The sequence below is a fragment of the Cryptomeria japonica genome, chromosome 1, assembly GCF_030272615.1.
Source record: "Cryptomeria japonica chromosome 1, Sugi_1.0, whole genome shotgun sequence".
In the NCBI taxonomy this organism is placed as follows: domain Eukaryota; kingdom Viridiplantae; phylum Streptophyta; class Pinopsida; order Cupressales; family Cupressaceae; genus Cryptomeria; species Cryptomeria japonica.
This window is the reverse complement of record NC_081405.1, coordinates 506,077,973-506,101,570: the sequence shown is the minus strand read 5'-3', so window position 1 is coordinate 506,101,570 and position 23,598 is coordinate 506,077,973. Positions and strand designations below refer to the sequence as shown.

The window sequence follows — 23,598 nt, the reverse complement described above, 5'->3', positions numbered from 1 at the left end:
CTCACCATACAAACTTCCTTGAGTAGAAATAGGGCTTTTTGAAAGACTACTTGTAGCTTGATGAAAGTGGTGACTCCCCCATCATAGGGATCATCTATCTGTTATGCTTGTGTAAGAATTAGTATATCACATGCTTACCTGCCACGATGGGTTTCATAAGGTATGTAGTACCAAAGTTGAAGAAATATCAAGATGTGGGTTGAAAATATCGCAACTGGCCATGACCTTAGGGATAAAAGTGTTTGAGTTGTCTTCATCTTGTTTCAGATTAGTAACAATTTGGGCCGACTTCAGGCTTTGGGAACGTAAAATACATTTGTAAAAGGGTAAAAAAAGAGAGTTCATGATTGGGTTGATTTAGACCCACACCTATTGTGCCTTTTATTAAAAAAGAGCAAGATTATTGTGCTTGTGTTCTTGCTTGCAAAATTGGTGTGGAGTAGCGAATAAATTGTTGCCAAGTGGTTGATGAGGGCGTGCTACGTGGAAGTTGTTGGGTAGGAGTTAGCCTTGCTAGGCGGAGCATGGTGGCTGAGGGTGACAACCGGCGGAGGAGCGACTTTGGTGCAGTCGATCAGAAGAGGAAAGCCGATGGTCTTATGTGGTGGTGTCGGAAGCAGGTGGCTTGAGGCGACACTACATCGGCAACGAAGTAGTGCTCAGATGGAAGGGATGTCAGTGCAGTTAGCAATGAAGCTGAAAGGAAATAATGGTGCAGAGTACGACCCTGTACAAAATGTAGGATATGGGGTAGTACGATGGGGGTGGGGTGAACATACCCCCCCCCCCCAAAATATATATATATATATATATATATATATATATATATATATATATATATATATATATATATATAATACTTGATTTAAAAAAACTTTTTACAACGAATTTTAAAAAAAATTCTACAAATTATATAATTTGAAGTTAAAAAATAAATTTACAGAAATAAAAAAATATTATTATTATTTTTAATAAATCTGTATTGCTTAGCCAAATTGGCTAAATTTTTCCTTCGATGGTCCAAAATGCACTTTCACCAAATATAGGCAAATTTATACTCGATTTTTATGGAAATGACCTCCCTGACTCAACGTTTAGGTCTAAATATTTGTACGATGCCCCCAAAAAGTGCAGCTCCTCAGATCCAAAAATTAAGCCCTCCAAAATGTCTCCCAAAGACTAATCAATAAAATCCCAATGACTCTGATACTATGTGAGAATTTGCCAAGATTAAGGGAACAATGAAAAGTACAAATAAGAGACAATAGTTTGACAAGAACAAATTGTATTCTCATCAATATGCAAATATGATCAACTGGATTAACCAATACAAAAAAGATGAGCCTGCTTATATAGGCAAGGGCAAATGGATATGCGAGCACACAATCATGATATCTGGCTCAATGATAAACAAGGGTAAGTAGTGGTAGGTAGGAGAAATAATAAAATATTCCACAAGAGGTGGATCACCCATCAAAGGTGACATGTAACAACAAGATAAGACCACAAAAGGTGGAATTTCTCCTATAAGCATCATCCCTATGTGCACACTTCTTTAAGTGTCTCAAATCCAAACTACGATGAGATGCAGTATCCTAATTCAACTTAAGTAAAGTGTAATTATATCCTATAAGAATAAATAATTACACCAACAAAACCCCCATATTTTCACCAGATAGGCAATATATTTGGCTCATTGTTTGGGATGTTAAACCCTTCAATATGAATCCAGGTGATATAATATTGCCTAGCCAGTGAAGCCCTTGTGGATTTATCAAATAACTCGATTGGGTTATGTTCATTTTTTATTTTTTTTTGATATGGTGGCCACTTTTTTATTCACCATATTGGTGCACTTAGCCTTAGATTCATACCCTACCATTGGAGTGGAGCCGTTAGTGTCAATAGTGAAAGCTACTCTGAATTCCCTTGCTATTTCTTTAGGTAAAGGTTCGAACAAGAGACTATCCTTCTCTAATAAAGTGAAAGCAATAAGCCAGGATTGGAAAATTGATCTAAGCCCCCCACCAAGTAGGCCATAGGTTTGTGTCTTCGATGGGGGTGTGATTGTTTGTTTTTTTGTTTTGTTTGTCTAGTCTAATCTAGTCTTGTCTACAAATTTTGTGGTGTTTGGTTTTGGGTTTTGTTCTTTTGGATATCTAGCCCTCTAGTTTGGGGCTCTCACTCCTAGTGAGACCCTGAGTTTCTTTTCTTTAGTGGCTATGTAATGGTTCAAGGTTTAATCTAATCAGTTCATCAAAATAAACTCAAAATGTTATCCATGACTCTACTATGATTTGATTTGCTCCTTGACTAGTTGAAGAGCTCACAAAAGATATAAAAATACTTAACAATATAACATCAAAATCAACTCAAAATTTTATCCTTGACTTCATTATGATTTGATTAGCTTCTTAAGTAGTTGAAGAGATCACAAAAGAGAAAAAAACATAGTAGCATCAAAAATCATTTCTCAAAATGTTATCTATGACTCCATTATGATTTGATTTTCTCATTAACTAGTTGAAGAGCTCACAAAAGAGATAAAAGAAACACAAAAACATTATAGTCAACTCAAAATATTATCGATGACTCCATTGTGATTTGATTTTCTACTCAACTAGTTGAAGAGCTCACAAGAGATAAAAAAGAAACATGATAACATCAAAAGAATTTCTCAAAATGTTATCCATAACCCCATTGTGATTTTATTTTCCTCTTGACCAGTTGATATGTGGATGAGTGAATGAGTACATGATGAACTTACTAAATTTAGCAAGTGGTTGTGACCATGAGTGAAATAAGGGACATGCATCTAGGAGGGCTACATTCTTGGGTTTGGTGGAGAGAATAATGAAACCATAAGAATAAGTGCCTTTAAGTACCCTTTATTCTTGGAATGTGTTGATGGAATAAAGATATAATTAGTTTCCTTTTTGTTGTTACTTATAGGAATATTCCAAAGGAATACCTATGAGTCCTTTGTCTTATTTGAGTTCTCATTTGTGTGAGCATAATTCAATTTATTTATTCCAAATATGTGGAATATTAGATTTCCTCCTTATGAGGATTGTGACATTTTGCACACACATAAGATGATAGATGACATTCTTAGACATGGAGTTATATTTTTAACTCCTTTCTCACCTCTATATGTTTGAGGTTTCTCTCACATTTATTCTATGAAGCATTACTATGCTAATCTCTCTCTCTCTCTCTCTCTTTGGTTTAGCTTGTCAACTTAATGGCAACATTTACCTCAAACAATTGCTAATTGATTAGTTTATTTCTAGTTCTCCATGTTATTTTCCTTTCAGAGGATAGGTGTTTAAAATATCTTAAGGCACATTTTTATGCATATTCAATTGCACATCAAAGAGGGCAAATTATGGGGGGGGGGGGGGCGAATAAGTATTATGCAAATTTTAACTTTGATAATTTTCTCTTTCAACCATTTAATACATTGAACCAAAAGAAAGATGCAATAAAACAAAGCAATCAACCACAACACTATAACACAAAGATTTTATACGTGGAAAACCCGGTCAAGGGAAAAACCACGATGGGGATGAGACCTACAAATGAGTATACTCAAATATAAGTTTTACAATGGAATGCACATGCATTCAGGCACACTACCTAGAGCTCATTGCTCAAAAACAAGAAAGTGCTACAACCCAGGGAAAACTCATTGTTTTACAAATGAATGACATAAGATTACTGAAGTACATGAAATAAATACTAGTATCTACAAATGCCTAATTATAGTTTCAGTTAAGCACATTACACAAACTTTTCACATTTTGCCTTATACTAGTCTGTCCCACTATTCTGCTTTGATCTAGAGCATAAATCTCTAATTTGCACATGTGCAACTACGCACAATCGGTCACCAACACCTTTTTGCATTCACTACTCACACTAAAAATGATCAAATACATTGCTTTATATATATATATATATATATATATATATATATATATATATATATATATATATATATATATATATATATATATATATATATATATATCTGCAACAAGATATTAGATCAACCACATGTTGGCTTCAAGAACACTTAGCATATTATGAAACGTGTACATACTGTCGGCTAAATTAAAAATCAAAATACCAATGCAGACCAAAACAATTATCCACACATTTCCACAACCATTAGACTAAACACCACAAAAATAATCACCAAAATTGATCCACACAATCCACATAAGGATTATCCACAAAAGTTGGTTTCCCTGCACTGATAAACTAAAAACCGATACACCAGAGATTCTAACTCGAACACATCATCATCAGAGGGTAAAAATCTAGAATAAGGTTGTCCAGACATCCACGAACCTACAACCAAATCTGCAACACAAGATGATAACCAGAAAGGATGTATTAACTAAAATGCACAACACTATCAGATGCTCTATTCTAGCTTGCTGAACTTGAATCAATCTTGAATCTGGTTTTCAGTAGGATCACATACAACAGTGTGGATGGGTGCACTGACTTGGGTTGCCATCAATGACAACACCAGATGACCTGTGTAGTGTCTCTTGCCAACAAGGGTTTTGTCTATAACTATTTGAAATCTATAATGTTAAATTCATGAAAAAAAATATGTTTAATATGAGAATGTCTATTTCAAATTTGATTTCTTCCATGACATTGTAAGTTATCATTTGTAAATCGTTGTAAGAAATACTCATGTTAGTTCTTGAATCCTATCTCCATTCTCTCTTGTATACTTCAAGGAATATAAAGGGTGTCTAGGTGCACATTTCCTACACTTGTACCATGTTTCAATTAGTTTGTTTCCATGAGATATATTTGAGATAACTGTTAACACAACTAATGATTTTTAATTTGAAAACCTTGTCCTTTATTCGTGTGAAGATGGTGATCATATGAACACATATGAGAACTTATTTCTTTAGTGAAATAATTTTTAAAGCATCTATTTTATTATTTTTAGTAAAACTATTTTTTTTGAATTGATATTATGCTATGAAAAGGATCTCAGAAAGTACAATCAACTATTAAGAGGACAATTAGAACTATGGCACTAATAAAACTATTTAATATCGTGACTATTAAACACTATGGTATTGGTAAGCTATAAATATTCTCCATATTAATATATGTTATGAAACCCATCTAATTATAACAAATATATATCTACATCATATGATCACATTAAATTTTACAAGATTCATTAGAATGTAAAGATGTGTTATAATATAATATAATATTATATATTCAATACATAACTAATAAACATTGAGGAATATATCTCATAAATAAAAGTTAAAAAATGATTAAACATTTTATACAAATAATATTAGCAATTCCTTTCCTAAAGCTCCGTAATGGTGGATTTAAGATACTAAAAAGAAGAGCTTGAAGACCTGCACGCACTCTGTAATGTAAAAAGAATGAAAGGAAACTATAGTAGAACAGTCGCATAAGGGTTATTATGAGAATGGAACTCGAGACCTCTCACATTCAAAGTTGACAAAGCTAAATAGTAGGAAAAACTATTTAAAATTTCACAAAAGGTCTATCCGGTTTAATGAGGTCCCACCGAGATTTGAACTCGGGTTACTGGATTCAGAGTCCAATGTCCTCACCACTAGACCATGGGACCAACCTGTGTCTTTATTTCCATACAAAAGTTTGCTATCCTAAATCATGCTTTCTCTCTCGAGAACCAGCTCAAATATCTTTCACAATTGCTTTTCCTTAACCCTAAAATCAAACTATTCAAACTTACGCTTTTTCCCACCTTCATCCATCCGTAGCAAGAGTATGGTAAATATAATGATATCGTGAAATTGAAGATGCAATTTTTTTAATTTATTTTTGGTTCATCTAGTGTCTAGAGGTTCTCAAACAAGTTGTTTCATTTAAGTCATTATTACATAAAGATAGATTTTAGAGGTTGAGTTTTCTTTAGTTTTAAAGAAAATATAAATATTGTTAAGTTTGTAGGTAAGTTAAACACAAATGTTACAGATAATCAATTAGATCAATTAGAATTTTACTTTTTCATATGATTTTTTAATGAGGAGAGAATCGAAATTGTATTCTTAAATGTCTTTTACCCGTCAAGAAGTAGTGGCAAGCACATTCATTTTGGGAGGAGACCAAACAAAACTTAAATTTGACCCAACCTAGAACCCATTCCTAGAAGCCTTCAAAGATTAGTATTATCCTAAAGATGTTTATGTTGACCACCACATGTAATGTCATAACTATGTTAAGGGCATGACTAATCAATCGAAGCTTACACCAGTTTATTTTATGAGCTCTATGCAAGGTTGGATTCATGTGAATTAGAGTAGCATCAAGTCCTCAAGTACCACAATTATACATGCCATTTATTCTACACTAAAGTTAATTAAAGTCAAGAGAATGGGAGAAACTGACAACCACACAACAACCATTTAGGAGGAATACACTTCTAAACATTAGAGGAAAAAAACCACCACATAAAAGGAATCATTTTCTTTAAAGAGGAGTACACCATCCAAGATTGCTAAGTGGTGTGACATGCACAAGATTTATAATAATTCCACTACTAAGTACCATGCTCAAATAATGTCTACTTACAAAGGTCAAAAAAAAGGATGATGACGTCAATACCTTAGATGGAATCAGTGACGCATATCCCAAAACATATCAACACTATACATGTGATCCCTAAAGGCTTGAGGTAATGTAACTATTTCATTCATAGATGTGGGTGAAAGCATGGCCATTGGACTTCATATAAATGATATTAGCATAAATAAATTTGTTTTAATAGAAACCATTAAGAGATTCTTCATTTTCCAACAACACCTCACATTAATCCTTACAAATTGGCATGATTTAGAACTTATAATATCCAAGGTATTTGTATTAAGTTCACTAGTGTTTCTTTTCATATGCTATTTAATATTTTCAGTCCAAATAAGGAATTCAATCTCATAATATCATAAATCCAAACTTAACTGAGTTAGATAGTCACCATTCTAGATTTGATAAAGTAAAAAATAGAATTGAATCTATCAACCAAGTTTAAAGAGCTAGAAAAACTAATACATATTCATTTGAATTTAGTAACATCATTAGCTCATGTAAAACATATAATGGGTTACAAGAGTTGATGGAGATCCCACTATTAATAATTTATAATAAAATATATAATTTCTTGGAAACAAAAAATAAATTTACAAAATTGTATTGAGAGACAAAGAGAGGCAAAGAGTTGCTCACAAGATTTACCAATGCAACCAATAATATATAGCTCATACCAAAACAAGGTTCCAATTTTTATCAATCGGTTCAGTTGACTAGTAATATTGTGACCCACCAAAGGAAAAAAGATTAAATTCAATTTTTTTCTTGACCTATATTTGATGGATCAGAAACATTATCAAAATATGAATTTATATTCCTAAGTTCTAATAAAATCTCTTTACCACTTTCAAGAAAATTGTTCCTTCTTGACATCTCTCATGAGTTAGGGGAAGAAAAAGAATATCCTTTTATTTAAGCTCATAATTTACTATCAAAGGCTCAACATTGGTAGTTTTCTATATCATTTGTATTATGTAAGAATAAAAATCAATAGTAAACAAAAAAATCAACAAGAATGAATTATATAATATATATCCTTAGGGATTAGATGTCTCCCTCCTCAATTTCGCGTGTAACAATAAAACCAAATTAGCAAAGAGATACATTAATATGAAGAATATTATATTATAAAAAATTAAATAAATTATCACTTGTCTTTCACTGACTTGCTAATGCATGTACTTGTAGCTTGTCTATGATCTAAATTGAAAGAAGAACTTGATGTGTAAAATATTAAATTAGAGTTTCAATTGTATTTAATACATTTTCATAATTAGTGAATCTCATGGGATTGTAAAATGGTGGACTACAAATTTGGTGAATCCTCACATGATTGTAAAAAAATGTAGTAAAAATTTGGTGAATTATAGACAAATTAGGCCATGATAAAAAACATATGTTATAATCTTCAAGATAATTTTGGTCCTATAATTAGCATTGCATTATATTGGTATTGGCAAAATTGGTCCTTATATATAGTGAAATTTTATTACTATTGCCAAATATGTTGGTAAATTAAAACATGCCTCCAAAATTCTAACTAAATCCCCATTACAAAATGTGTAGGTTACTATAACATACATATTATTTATAAATGCCTTATAAATTATTGGTGACAAGTTAACATGCATTTGATCAATAAATCATGAAATCTAACTATTTGCCCCCCTATATATTCAACAAATTTAAATTGATGAAAATGGACTTGCCTTTGTTGATGAATATTTGCTACTAAAAAATCATTGATCCACACTATTTTCATGTCACAAAACTAACGAAAGTATGACAAGATAGTGTTCCAATTAAGCTTAGCCCAACAGTAACAGAGGGGCCTTGTGTTCTCTACATGATCAAAAGTATTGACATTTAATGACTAACACTTGTTCCCTTTCTACATCTTTTATCTTTTCTACTCCTAAATGCATATACGATATCAATGTATACTTTCATTTTCTTCTCAAATTCTTTGTATGTATTTTTTATATTTAATAGATTTCTTTTAATGAAATTTTTTCTATGATAAATTTTAATTTGACATATTAATTTTAGATTATGTTGTTTTTTAGATAGATTTTAAATAACCATACATTGTGATATTGATTTTAATTTTGATATTACTAAAAAAAATGATTACTCTTTATTGCAATAAATTTAGTCCATTCCATATGCAAGTTGATTGCAACTTCAGTAAATTGATTTATTCAGTAACATCAAATTTCCCCTTTGTTCATTGAATATTTTCGCTTCTAAAAAAATTAGTTTTGGGTCAAATCAAATTAAATGATTGCTAGATTAACTATGGAACGAGTAAATTGGGGTGCACGTGGAAGCCAGCTAAATTCCATCTTCTAATGTTTGAAACGTTTTATAAAAAGAAAGACATTTCGTATTCCCAAGATTATGGTATTCTGTTGTTACAGAACCAAATCGCGCTATATATAGAGTAATCCTTGGGCCTTGTAAGCGTGTACCATATCTCAAAGTTGGAAATATGGATGGTCCAGCAGCTGATAAGCCCTGCAACAATGGACAAAACTATGATGGCATGTTCGAGAGCGAGGAAGAAAAACTCGCCGGACAAGCGGAGGCATGGAAATACACATTTGCATTTGTGGAGTCTTTGGCAGTCAAGTCCGTCGTTCTGCTCGGAATCCCCGACATCATTGCGCGCCATGGCCCCAAAGCAACGCTCTCCCTCTCGCAAATCGCAGCAGAGCTTCCCACCATAAAGCCCGACGTCGATTGCCTTTTCAGGATCCTGCGCTTCCTAGTTGCCAAGAATTTTTTCAGGGCCGAAACGAGCGGGGGCGCGAATGAAGTGAGCTACGGCCTAACGCCCGCTTCTAAATGGATGCTAAAAGACGGCGCCGCGGCGCCGTCGCTCTCCATGGCTGCCATGCTACTCATGCAGAACGACGTGACGAGCGTGGCGCCGTGGCACTGTTTCAACGAGTGTGTCCTCGATGGCGGCGTGGCCTTCGAGAAGGCTAACGGCCTTCATATTTGGGACTACGCGGCGGCGCACCCTGATTACAACCGCCTCTTCAATCAAGCCATGGCTTGCAACGCCAACATCGTGATAAAGGCCATCTTGTCAAAATACGAGGGATTTCGGAGCTTGAATTCCTTGGTGGACGTCGGAGGCGGCATCGGAACGACCGTTGCAGAGATCGTGAAGGCTCATCCAACTATAAATGGCATCAACTATGATCTCCCCCACGTCATATCTGCGGCTCCCCATTTCCCGGGTATAAATAATTTGACTATACTGCTTGTAACAACAAAGCGGGTGGCCTTAAATGGACTCGTTTTTTCTTAGATTGACTCAAAATGATCTCTCTATCTCTTGTTTTTTGTTTTTTTTTGGGCTCATTATGCAGGGGTAAAGCATGTTGGAGGAGACATGTTCAGAGAGGTGCCTTCCGCAGACGCTGTATTCATGAAGGTCGGTGGATCAAACTCGGTGCTTGTTTTTGTATGGAGGGTTTCTCAATGGATCTTTTGATTATTTTGTTGAAATTTTGCAGTGGATAATGCATGACTGGGGGGACGAGGACTGCGTAAAGATTTTGAAGCAATGCAGAAAGGCGATTCCAGAAACAGGGAAGGTGATCATTGTGGATACGGTTCTGAACGCCCGAGAGAAAACGGCGCTGGATCCTAGTTTGGGTCTTGTGTTTGATCTGGTAATGATTGCGCATACCTCTGGTGGGAAAGAGAGAAGTGAGGAGGAGTGGGAGAATCTGTTGAAGGAAGGAGGATTTCCTCGTTTTAATATCATTGCCATACCAGCATTGCAGTCTGTAATTGAAGCTTTTCCTTATTAGCCGCTCTGTGTACCTAAGGCTCTAAAACCCACCATTGAAATGGAGGTATTTTTCTAAGCATAGTTTCCCTGTTAACGCGGAACAGATTGCCTTAGCTTAAGGAAGATATCGGTGTGAAAACCACCTTGGGAATACAGCCCGCCCGTGAAGTGTAGTTGGAGAGAAGCATGGGATCCATTCGTCGTCCACAATAAAACCGCCAAAAAAATCTGCACCAAGTACTGAAAATCGTTTTCTATCTTGTGTATATAAGTAACATATGGGACCCACCAAGATAGGACAACTGAACACCATGGTGATAATGAAGAGGGCTTTGTCTACATCTATTACTTTTGGTTCCTTAATCGTATATGAATGTTATATGATCCAATGGGAGGCTCCTCATTGTTATTATTTTCACAGTGTCTCACAGAGTTCTGACAAAATTTTCAAGTGTGCAATGATGCGATTTAGACATAGTACTATATTCACCTCTTTTTATTTTAACAATTTTTTTTTATGAAATCATCTTTAAATATTTGAATCTTGATGTTTGTTTGAATGATTCTCCACTCAAAAATATATCTATTTTTTTTATTTTAATAATTTTTAAAGTGTACTTTAACATTGATGTATTATAAACAAAATTATCTTTAAATATTCTAATCTAAATTCTTGTCAAAGTGATATAAAAAAGATTGATAAATATAAAAAGATCTAAAATTATCTTTAAATATTCTATTAAGGTCTCTATCAAAATGACATAAAGAAGATATACTAGCAATATATTACTAATCATCTTTAGTGAAACACTCAAAATGTATGTAATTATATAGTTATATATATATTATGTTTTACAAAAATATATATCATTCATGTATTATCTTTGTAAGGAATGCTTTGAAAATGCCAATGAAAACTAATGCAAGAAACATGATTTCTAGTCATAGAAAAAAAATTAAAAACAACATAATAACATCAAATCAACTCAAAATGTTATCCATGATTCCATTGTGATTTGATTTGCTCCTTAACTAGTTGAACAACTCACAAAAGAGATTAAAAACTACACAATAACATCAAAATCAACTCACCAAACCCCCTAGCCCCTCACATTATTGAATGCATTGTTAAATACCCAGAGGCAGACGACTTTGCTTCCTTGTGCTTGTTGACAAGGTCAATGAGCTCTGTGAGGCAATGGACAATAAAGATCAAAGGGTTTAGGTGGCAGCCAACAATTTAATAGAAAAGCTTGAGAAATGGAAAAGAATAAGGATAAAAGAAGAATTTCACATATTAATTATAAATTATGTTATTTTTTATATAGTTTTTAAATAGCCATACTTTATGGTTTTAAGTTTAATTTTGATTAAAAAATAATAATTAACCTACTCTTTATTGCAATAAGTTTAGTAAGTTTAGTCCATTCCATATGCAAGTTGATTGCCACGTTTGTAAATTGATTTATTCAATAACATCAAATTTCCCCTTTGTTCATTGAATATTTTCGCTTCTAACAAAATTAGTTTTGGATCAAACCAAATAAAATGATTGCTATAACGCATTTAAACGGAGTCAAAGTCTTGAACGGTCGATGTTGCAAGATTAACCATGGAACGAGGAAGCCATAAATCCATCTTCTAGAACGTTTAAAACGTTTTATAAAAACAAAAACATTTCGCATTCCCAAGATTATGCCACTCTGTCGTTACAAACCCAATCTCTATATGTATTGTAATCCTTGGCCCTTCTTAACACGTATATCTCAAAGTTGGAAATATGGATGGTCCAGCAGCTGATAAGCTCTCCAACAATGGAGAAATCTGTGATGGCATGTTCGAGAGTGAGGAAGAAGAACTAGCCGGGCAAGCGGAGCCATGGAAATATAATTTTGCGTTTGTGGAGTCTTTGGCAGTAAAGTCCGTTGTTTTGCTCGGAATCCCCGACATCATTGCGCGCCACGGCCCCAAAGCAACGCTTTCCCTCTCACAAATCGCAGCGGAGCTTCCCACCCAAAAGCCCGACGTCAATTGCCTCTTCAGAATCCTGCGCTTCCTCGTTGCCAAGAACTTTTTCAGGGCCGAAATGAGCGGGGGCGGGAATGAAATGAGCTACGGACTAACGCCAGCTTCTAAATGGATGCTAAAAGACGGCGTGGCGGCGCCGTCGCTCTCCATGACTGCCATGCTACTCATGCAGAACGATGTGACGAGCGTAGCGCCGTGGCACCGTTTCAACGAGTGCGTCCTCGATGGCGGCGTGGCCTTCGAAAAGGCTAATGGCCTTCATATTTGGGACTACGCAGCGGCGCACCCTGATTACAACCGCCTCTTCAATCAAGCAATGGCTTGCAACGCCAACATCGTGATAAAGGCCATCTTGTCTAAATAAAAGGGGTTTCGGGGCTTGAATTCCTTGGTGGACGTCGTAGGCGGCATCGGAATGACCGTTGCAGAGATCGTTAAGGCCTATCCAACTGTAAATGGCATCAATTATGATCTCCCCCACGTTATAGCTACTGCTCCCCATTTCCCCGGTATAAATAACTTAACTTATGGTTCTTGTAGCAACAAAATGATTGGCCTTAAATGGACTCGCTTTTTTTTTTATGGACTCAAAATCTTCTTGTTTTCCATAATGCAGGGGTAAAGGGGCTGGCTTAAACAGCACACACTTTGACTTAGTGTGTGCTGTTCTATGTGGGTCCGCCTCTGAGTTCTTTTTCCATTCCCTCATCGTTAGTCCCATCTCCCGTTAGTCCCGTAAAGTTGAAATATTTAAAACTGTTTCTCCCGCCCAGCAACTTTAAAATTGTTTCTCCCGCCCAGTCAATCTCGATATGCATATTTCCCGTCCAGCAATTTTCATTTTCACACTTGCTCCCAGCGTGTGCGAATTTTTCATTTTCACGCCTGCTCCTAGTTTGTGCGATATCCGAAGGTTTCAAACAGGCATTGTCATATATTGCAGTTAGAAATGCATTGATAAACATGTATGCAAAAATGTGGATTGCAGGATATACACAAAATGCATTCGTTGAAAAGGATTTGCAAACTTTTAGCCAAATGCGATTTGCAGGTGTAAAACAGAGTCCAAAACCCAAGTCAACATTCTCACAGCCTGCAAAATGTATGCAAAACTTAGCAGATATGTATGCAAAATGTGTAAGCATAGACAAGGCACGTGAACTGATTGACATCACGCCTCCAAGAAATTTGTTCTCATGGAATAAGCTGAATGTAGGATATGCAAAATGTGGAATCGTAGACAAAGGCAACTGAACTATCTGACAGAATGCCTCAAAGAGCACAGTTTTTCTAATGGAACGCTTTGATTGCAAGGTATCAACAAAAATGGGTTTGTTTTCCTAAGTTTCAAACACTTTGGATGACCATGGTTGGACATGGGATATATAAATGGTAAATCATTTGTCGCTGCATTTGCCACACCTTTTATATTATATATGAATGCTAGGGACAATATGTTCCTGTGGATTTAACATGGATTTGGAATGAATTTTATGTGGGTGTCTTCATGCTATGACTGAATTTCTGTGGTCTTTAAGAGCTCTTTTTTGAACAATGATAATTTTTTTTTTTGGTAGATTTAATCACGAATAAATTGGTTTTATTCTTGATAAAAAATTTTTGGCATCATTTATATGATAAAAAATTATGTTATAACACGTGAGTTAAAAATTCACCATATTCACAATTAAAACTTGAATGTGTATACAATTTTCACACTATACAAATTTGCATCGAGGTTTTTGAATAATAATTTTACATTATTTATAAGGAAACTATGCTTTGAAATAAAATGCAAGTGCAAATTTGATCAAGTAGAACATTGAGTTTGATCAACTCTAACACAACTGTTTCTTAAAAACTTATGAAAATAAAATTTATTAAATAGAATTTCAAATTGTAACAAAGTTTTCAAGGAAATAAACCATAACTTGTTATCATCCCAATCACAAGAAGTCATTGAATTCACTCCTTAAGAATTAAGTTCAACATTTAGTTTCAATTATTGATGTCTTTGAACTACTTCATAATTTTGTTCCTATAATAGTTGCTTTTGTCCTAATAAATTGATTTAAACACACTTCTATTTACAATCTTATTATTATTATAGTTCAACTACGATTTTTTTAACTTTAAAATGTCTCTCTATATCATTATCATCCTAACATTTCTTCATTCCTCTTTCTATATGTTCCTCACTTGTTCTCCTTGTCATCTTCAATAAATTATTTAACATATTATTTTTTTATAGTCTTCATTATGTTTTGTTTTCAAATTTTGTTATTAATCAAGCCACATCTACAAAGTTGTAATAAAGCAAATAAATTAATTTTAAATATAATTTAAAAGATATTGTTAGAACTAAAAGGCATTTTGATACTACATACTACATAAATGCCCAAGATTCCTTAGTCTAAATGGAAAATACAAGAAGGAATAACATAAATGAATGTATATTCTTTATTTTATTTTTTTGTTACCTAGGGTATCCCCAATCCCTACAACCTCAAGCCAGTAAACCCGAGAATTGAGTTGAACTCGAGACTGATGAGGAGCAAACCCACTGCCTAAGCCAACTCACCTACCCGTCCGGGCTTAAATGCACATTCTTTATTATTTTTAATCATGATGCATATAAAAAAATTTGTCAACTATAAAGAGTTTTTGTAAACATGTTTTTACCATTACAATCCACCCATTATTTCCATTGCATATATAGGTTACACCTCTTAACATAATTATACATATTTCTAATTGTTATTATATCGTAATGAAATTTTCATCTCATTTTTTTTCAAATTTCTTGCCTCTTAAGTATGTCAAATAATCACATTCACTTTCTTGAGTCTTGGTTCAAGTTTTAGAGAGATTCTATATGGCTTCAAATATCAATGTTAGGAGCTTGAAATTAAATCAATGATATTTTCTCAATAACCTCTTGAATATTTGTGAGAGTATCTTTGTTTATACTAGTGAATTGCTTTCTCTTTAGTGTTGATTACTTCAATTTTCTAGTTTAAATGCATCCATCCACTCAATAAACAATCTGCATTTTGAATTATTAAGGATATTTTATGCTAACATAATTTTAAAGTTACAACCTTTATCTCTCTAATTAATGGTAAGTGAATTCCAATTTCAACAACCTCAAATCCTCCTTTTTTTTTAACTCTATGATGTGATTGAAACCATCATAGATTTTGTGATGCACTAAAGTAGATTCATCAATTAATTTTGAACCTTGAGCAAGGGAATTCCTTATCCAATGCTTTGTTACCCTTTGTTGCACACCGAATCTCATCTACTTTTTGTATTTCTTTACTAGACATTATAATATGTGAAGATATGAAATATTATAAGATTGTACTAAGTCTATCAAATATTGCACATCTTCATTCTTCATAGAATGGTGGACATTGAAGTTTGTTTTTATACTCTCTTTCTCAAATTTGCTTCGTTATTTCCCAACTAAATATTGGATAATTTTCATATTTTTATCATATTGAAGTCAACAACCAAGATCAAGAAATTTGTAATACCAAATAACCTTCTACACATATGATGGAAATGAAAAAAGACACTTCGTGAGATTATCTAATGTGGAAAAAAATAAATGTTATTTTACCAAATAAGGATGCAAGATCAAAACTATAAACATGAATACAATATGGGAAAGATGCTCAAGATACAAAATGTACAAGAGAAACCTTGCCTTTAAATCTAAGGTAGGACTAGAATAAAATATAGGATTATGCTAAATGTCACAATCATATGATATGGGACACAAAGAGAGAAGTATAATATGTGTACCTTACACAAGACTTATGTAAACTTAAGAGTTGGGTGTGAATAGGTCCTAGAAGGAAACCAATTAGGAAATAATCAATTTCACATGTAATAACCTTGCAAAATATTAGATTAAGTTTGAAGATTTTCTTTTTTCCTAATTCAAATTTGTAAAGAATTTAAAATAGAGAAATTGGTATACCAAAATGTTTACCAAAAAACACAACAAACTAAAACTCAATTTCACATATGCGCAAGAAACATTAAATAGTGGTAGCTAGATGATTTTATTCTTACTTTTTCACACAGGTGGGCTATGGGTAAAAGGTTGTGACAAAATCACCCTAATAGAGAAGACTAAGGAAACTAAGTTGCACATGGAAGTAACACAAGAAATAAAAAATTTCCAAATGAGACTATGCAACCTAGTGTGTCATTGCCTCCTAAACCATAAATATTATAAATCAAATGGAATAAGGTTCTAATTCTACCAAGACAAAGGAATTAGCACTAAATTTTGATACACAATCATGAGAAGCGATCGATTCTTCTATTTCAATATTTTTTATTTCTATAACATGCCATTTTGTTGGCACATTCTCACTACATTTAACAGATGTTCAAATATGACATTGTTATTGGTTCCTCATTCCCCATTTGAGAATGAAAGCTTCACAACACCCTTCTTAATAGTGAACATTCTAAATAGAGTGTGTGATGGAAGAACTGAGGCAAACTTGGATGATGGATACCTGCTCTATCATCATTGATGGGTGGAAAAGTATCAAATATTGAGCACTCATCAATATATTTGTCACAAGTTGAATTGTATCTTATTTTATTAGAGCTATTGATTATTCAATGGAAAGGAAGGGTGCAAAATTCCAATTTCAAATTGTGAAAGATTTTAAAGAAGACGTTGGGGCCTCTAATATTTTACACTTTGTGACTACTTCAATGCATGCATGTAAGTTAGTTTTCTTAATTGGGAAAGGTTGTTGCAAACACATTTTCTAGACCCCATGTTATGATCATGCATCCGACAATGCATTAATATTATTAGGAAGATATATTGAGTGGAGACAATGATGGTAGAAGCTAGAGATGCATAGATTTTAATTTACAACCACCACATCTCACATTTATTGTTCAAGATAATTTCAAGTAAAGACTTAGTCAAGCTTACATATATGACATATTCTAGCTACTTCATTTTGTTAAAGAGAATGGTCGAGGTGGAAGAGCCTATGGCACAATTAATAGTGGTTAATTACAATTGGCATTGATAACAAGAGGTTGGCACAATAGGAGGAATAAGTGTAAAACAAGGCATCCTTGATGATGGTTGAAAATTGATATAATGAGTGAGAATTATAATTTTTTTTTTAATTAAAAAAATTAATTTATTAATTTTTTAATTCATAAAATTATTTTCCTTATTTGTAATAGAAAATTCACTCTTTTGCATTTGAGTCTTAATCCTTATTTTAAATTATAATTTTTGTAACTTTTGTGCACTTGCAAATAGGATTTCTCCTTTACGTCACCTAATGCACAAATCATAAGATATGTTAAGATAAAATCTTCAAGCCTTTGAGAGATTTATAAGACACTTGATAGCATGTTTGGACAAAAATGAAAGGCAATCATACTAGTGATCCTACTTTGAGATTTGATAAGGAGAATATTAGGCCCATTGAGATACAATTATGGAACATTGTAAGCACCATACTTCATATGGAAACCTATGCTCTAAATCTCAAATAATATGTAGGAAGGATTGAGAAAGTGCATCCATCTCATGAGGAATAATTGAAAGAAAGGCTTATGAATTCCCTATGAAAAATGCATACTAATGAGGGTCAACTCTTTTAACACATTAGCTAGCCTTTTTCATTCCTTGTAATCCAACTTGAAGAAAACTAAGCTAATGACCAATAAAGGTACATTAGCTTAAATTGACACTATTAAATGGTGAATGTCACATGAATGGGATGCACTATAGTTGAGGGTGCTTTCCTTTAGCCTCCTTTCACAAGTTGCCAATTACTTTTTTGCAAAGAAGATTTGGTCCACATGAATTCATCCATTTAATCAAGAGGAATAAAATTTACCTATGATTGATCAAAGAAGTTGGTGATCGCTCATAATGTCTTGCAACTACAAAATCAATAGAGAAACTATTTTATTTTAGTAGCAACTTGTTTAAGTTCAAACTTCATAGAAATCTCATGACAATGGGAGAAAATAATCCAAGATTATTGTAACAAGTTCTTTTGTGTTGGATCAACTAAAGCATCACATGTATCAATACTAGAATTACCTAAATATTTGGTATAGTCATTCTTGAAATTTGAAATTAGAAGGCTAAATAAGTTAGTGTAAAATCTAAATTCTATGGGGTAGTTCAAAAGTAATTTCCAAGTGAGTCATACCATTAAAAGAACCAAGTTAATCAATATCCAAGAAATCCTTCAATCTTTGAGAATAAATTGTATTCATAGCAGACCTCTTTAGAAAGTATTACTTCTATAGAAATTGAGAAACCCAAAAGTTAAGAGACTATTTTATTTACATTTGATCACATGTCCCCTTCAAAGCACTCATTATCATATACAATAGCTAGCATTTATCATAGAGTTTGACAAAGCTGAACCAAAACTTATATTCAATTGTTCATATTTTTTGACTAATAAAATGATTCCATAAAATTAAGGGCAAAACATATAGCATTGAATTATTATTTATCAATCTATATTTAATTAATGAATACAAATATTTTGTCAAATTTTGGTAGCTCATACTTTGGATGTTATATGTGATCACAAAAACAACCTTTATTGTTTTTACTAAGAGTGTGTTGCACAAACACAAACTAATGCACATTTGAATGTGAATTGTATGTGTAGTTCTCTTTCTCTAAATTTAAAAGCTAAATTTTAAGAAAATAATAAAACACAGAAATAAATAATAAAAACAATCAAATAACAAAAGAATACAAGAAATGGCTAATCAATGAATAGTTTATAATAAAATGAATAACTAAACTAATCTTTTGAATTCATATTAAAAGACCGATAGATCAAACCTAAAAATTTTACAAAATAGTGATGTAATTATATAAAAGAAATTTGTAAGGACCATTGCCAAAGCATTAAGAAGGCAAGATGATCTGATCTTTTATAACAATAATAAGTTTTAAATCTTTTGATTCAACCCTAAATTTACACAGTTCACGTGGCTTGTCTAAGCTTACACATTTTGCATACATGTCTGCCAGGGCAATTGCAGCTACACCTCGTGGCAAAATTCCATACCATATTCCAAAGCTCCCATTTTCGCAGAGGGTGGGGGGCTGTTGGCAAAGCTTTGCACCTGCTTATCGCATTCGGTTGGAAGTATCTAAACGCTTTGCATCAGACGCACTTTCTGCATATCCTGCAATCATAGCATTTCTTTGGGGTATTCTGTCAAACGGTTCACGTGCCTTGTCTATGGTTCCACATTTTTGCGTTCATGTCTACCCGAGCATTTCCGGCTGTAATATGCCCTTCCGTTATCCTGTTCCGAAGTTCCCATTTTGGAACAGGCAGGGAGTACGCTGCAAATAAAAACTGATGTAGAGGGAAACCTGTTTGTTGCGTACCGTGAAACTTCCAGGCGGGAACACTTCGAATTCGAAAGTTAACGGTGACGTTTATTTGGACGGAAAGGATGGGAATGGAATGTCACGTGAAAAGATTGGGTCCACAGCCACCTAAGCGGTCAAAGGCTTAGTGTGTGCTGTTTAAGGCTGGCCGGGGTAAAGCAAGTTGGAGAAGACATGTTCAAAGAGGTGCCATCAGCAGACGCTGTATTCATGAAGGTCGGTGGATCGAATTCGTTGCTTGTTTTTTTTTTGCATGTATGACGCTTTGCACAGAAGAGGGTTTTCAATGGGTCTGTTGTTATTTTCTTGAAATTTTGCAGTGGATAATGCATGATTGGGCGGACGAGGACTGCGTGAAGACTCTGAAGCAATGTAGAAAGGCAATTCCAGAGACAGGGAAGGTGATCATTGTGGATACGGTTCTGAACACCCGAGAGAAGACGGCGCTGGATCCTAGTTTGGGTCTTGTGTTTGATCTGTTAATGATTGCTCACAGCTCTGGTGGAAAAGAAAGAAGTGAGGAGGAGTGGAAGAATCTGTTAAAGGAAGGAGGATTTCATCGTTTAAATGTTATTACCATACCAGCGTTACAGTCTGTAATTGAAGCTTTTCCTTACTAGCCGCTCTCATGTGTACCTAAGCCTCTAAACCCTATCATTGAAATGGAGGTACTTTTTAACTAGTACAAATTCCAAGCATAGTTTCCCTGTTAACGCGGAACAGATTGCCTTAGGTTAAGGAAGAAATGGCTGTGAAAGCCAGCTTTGAAAGACGGTGAGTCACGTGAAATGTCGTTGGAGAGAAGCATTGGATCCATTTGTCGTGAAATACGACTTTTGTCGTCTACAATAAAACCGCTCCAAAACTGTGCACCAACACTGAGTACTGAAAACGTTTTCATTGTGCTATATATAAGCAGCATATGGGTCCCACCAAGATAGGACAACTGCACACCGTGGTGATAATGAAGAGGGCTTTTCTGCAGTATATGATTTATGAACTTTATTATGTACTTGCACAGATAAAGTTAAAAAGTCCATGTGGGGCTCTTCATTGTTATGACAAGATGACAAGATATTAATGCATTCATCGACCTAGTAGGTGCATGGTGTAAAATTAAAATATGTTAGATTTGTTTGTCTGTTTTTATGTACATCTATCTTTTCAACAATGGAAAATTTCTTTTATTGTATTTCTATTGGCTGATAGTTATGTACAGTGATTTTGGGATGATGTCATTTTCAATTGTTTGTCCAATGTTTTTGGGGAATTTTATAGTACTATTGATTAATTTTTTAAATATGGACAATTATGATTATTGTTTTGCAATAGTAGTGCATAGTGTCACACTTGATAGTGAGCCATTTGCATTTTTTGGAGCCAACTAATAATTTACCCTTTTTTCCAATAGTGTATTAAATATTCTGTAGACAATAATCATGTGACAAGTACTCAAATGGGCTAAAAATGTCAAGTGCAAAATTACTTAATAATTATATGAATGAACATAAAAAATTTGATTTAATTTATTGCTTTTGGGCTCTTTGTGTAAAAATGCAAAAGTGCTAAAAGTGAGAAACGCGGTAACTTTGGAAAAACAATGGAAGACTCTAGCGCATTAAAGAATACGTAGTGTAGTAGACAATAATCATGTGACAAGTATTCCAATGGGCTAAAAATGTCAAATACAAATCAAATTTCAAGATCCTTGAAAACAACTCATGTGAGCAAAATTACTTAATAATTATATGGATGGACATCAAAGATTTGATTTAATTTATTGATTTTTGGGTCTTTGTGTAAATGTGCAAAAGTGTTAAAAGTGAGAAAATGGGTAATTTTGGAAAAACAATGGAAGACTCTAGTGCTATGATAATTTATGGGAATAAAGAAAAAATATTTCACGCAATATTTCTTTTTTAACTTATTGTATACAAATACTATTTGAAATAGATAGGGAATTAAAGATTTTTTTTTGAGATCTAAGATTTAACCTTGCAAAGATTTATTTAACAAAGACTTAAAAAATCATTTCTACTGCATAAAATTATTTCTAACAAGAATAAATCAAAATTAGGGAAGGTGAGCTATATAAAAGCATTCTTGGTTCTCAAAGGTGTTAACAAATGTACACATTTTTTGGTTATAATGTATATGTATAGTTTTCTAACAATTTTGTTGAATTTGGTATTGCATAAAAGCATTTATGTTTTACAAAGGTGTTAACAAAGACACACACTTCTTTTGGTTATAATATCATTGCATAATCTTTTTTATTTGTTTTCTTGTCTACATGTGTATATTCCAATGAACAATTTTTTTCTATTAGTATTGTTGAGATTATTGATAAATAAATCTCAAATAAAGCTTTTTTTTGTTTTTTGTTTTTTAAATTGTTGTTAGTATTATCATTTATTATTGTTAGATGTTGATAATATTGTTAGATGCCCCTTGCAAAAAAAACTGAATGACTCATGATAGTTGGTTGGCTTTTAAAACCAAGCATACATGCATTATCTACAACTTGATGTTGAGTCATTATCATTTTTGTTAGGGTTTGCGGTCTAGTTCACTTAGTGGACTTCGTTATTAGAACCTGCTTTATGATTTCATACTAGTTTCTATCTGTAAGGTTTAGATTGTTTGCAGATAGCTTGATTACTAGCATTAGTTCACAAATAGCTTCAATTGCAGTTGCTCAAAGGTATTGGATCAGTTCACTTTGTGTTACTTTGGCAACTTCAAGATTTGAATCTTTTGTGATTTTCATGTTTAGGTGCAAGCTTAGATTAGACTAAGATTATATATGTTTTTCTTGATCTAAAATTAAAGTATTCAATAGGTTTGATTCTTTGGAAACATTTAAGTTTGTAGATCTGAGTTTTTATTTCATGGATGAATCTATTTGTTTCTCTGACTTGTTTATAGATCAGGTGTTTTTTCCTTCCTGATTTAGGGTATGTCCCCTTGTAGCTGCTTAGCTTATTTTGGCTAGCAGCTGCTGTTCAACTTTTTAGCAGCAATTTGTGGAGCTAGTGGCCCCATAGACAATAAAATTTGTTGCTTGTTTTTTAGCAGTCCTCTTCAATAATATTTCTATATGAAATTCTTAAAAATATTTATTACAAATAGAATTTTTATGCAAAATTAAAGGCAAATAAAAAAGAGAGGAAAAAAATGGTGAAGCCACGTGTGCCTTTTCCTAATAAGTAGTGGCTACTTATTTTGAGCCCCTCTTTTTTCCCTACAACCTATTTTCAATTATTAAGAAGCAACTGCTCTACAAAAGTAGGAAAAGATTCCAAATTTCCTATTCCCATAATTAAAAGATTGCATGGAGACACTTTCACTACTTATTTTTAAGCGAAAAAGGAAAGACTTAAGCAGTCGCATGGAAACATGAGATCACTTGTGGTTTGTAGGATGCGCATACGATGCCATTAAGAGTTTCATTACATTTTCCATGCCTAGCAATATCTGATCTGCCAATTTCTTCCCTTTATGGGAAATATTAGAGTTTCAGATTTTTGTTACCCTTTGTTGTTTAGCTTTTGTGGTGTCAAATCTTTGTGGTTTTAATGACATACTAGATCAAATATGCCTATACATTATTTATAAATAAGACATTGGTAAGAGTGCATTTGGTTGTCATTCTACCTCTAGCAGAATCACTACCAACATCATTGATTTTAATTTT

The 23,598-nt window shown here is 33.4% G+C and overlaps 1 protein-coding gene, 1 non-coding gene and 1 pseudogene across 2 annotated transcripts; 2 read left to right on the top strand and 1 right to left on the bottom strand.

Moving 5' to 3' along the window:
• Positions 1-5,581: 5,581 nt before the first annotated feature.
• On the bottom strand, positions 5,582-5,653 carry TRNAQ-CUG (transfer RNA glutamine (anticodon CUG)). The gene has a single exon. It is a non-coding gene; the product is annotated as a tRNA-Gln (tRNA).
• Positions 5,654-9,031: 3,378 nt separating this feature from the next.
• LOC131052273 ((R,S)-reticuline 7-O-methyltransferase) lies at positions 9,032-10,856 on the top strand. The gene is made up of 3 exons (XM_057986901.2): positions 9,032-9,878; positions 10,011-10,075; positions 10,158-10,856. Exons 1-3 carry the CDS (start codon positions 9,122-9,124, stop codon positions 10,455-10,457), a joined length of 1,122 nt encoding a protein of 373 aa, XP_057842884.2. The 5' UTR covers positions 9,032-9,121; the 3' UTR covers positions 10,458-10,856.
• A 1,305-nt stretch (positions 10,857-12,161) lies between these two features.
• Positions 12,162-20,999, top strand: LOC131052252 ((R,S)-reticuline 7-O-methyltransferase-like; annotated as a pseudogene).
• Positions 21,000-23,598: the final 2,599 nt, after the last annotated feature.

Coding starts and splice junctions, on each gene's coding strand:
- LOC131052273 (XM_057986901.2), top strand. CDS start 9,122: ATGGATGGTCCAGCAGCTGATAAGCCCTGCAACAATGGACAAAACTAT. Junction 9,879..10,010: donor TGCGGCTCCCCATTTCCCGG/GTATAAATAATT, acceptor CTCATTATGCAG/GGGTAAAGCATGTTGGAGGA. Junction 10,076..10,157: donor CAGACGCTGTATTCATGAAG/GTCGGTGGATCA, acceptor GAAATTTTGCAG/TGGATAATGCATGACTGGGG.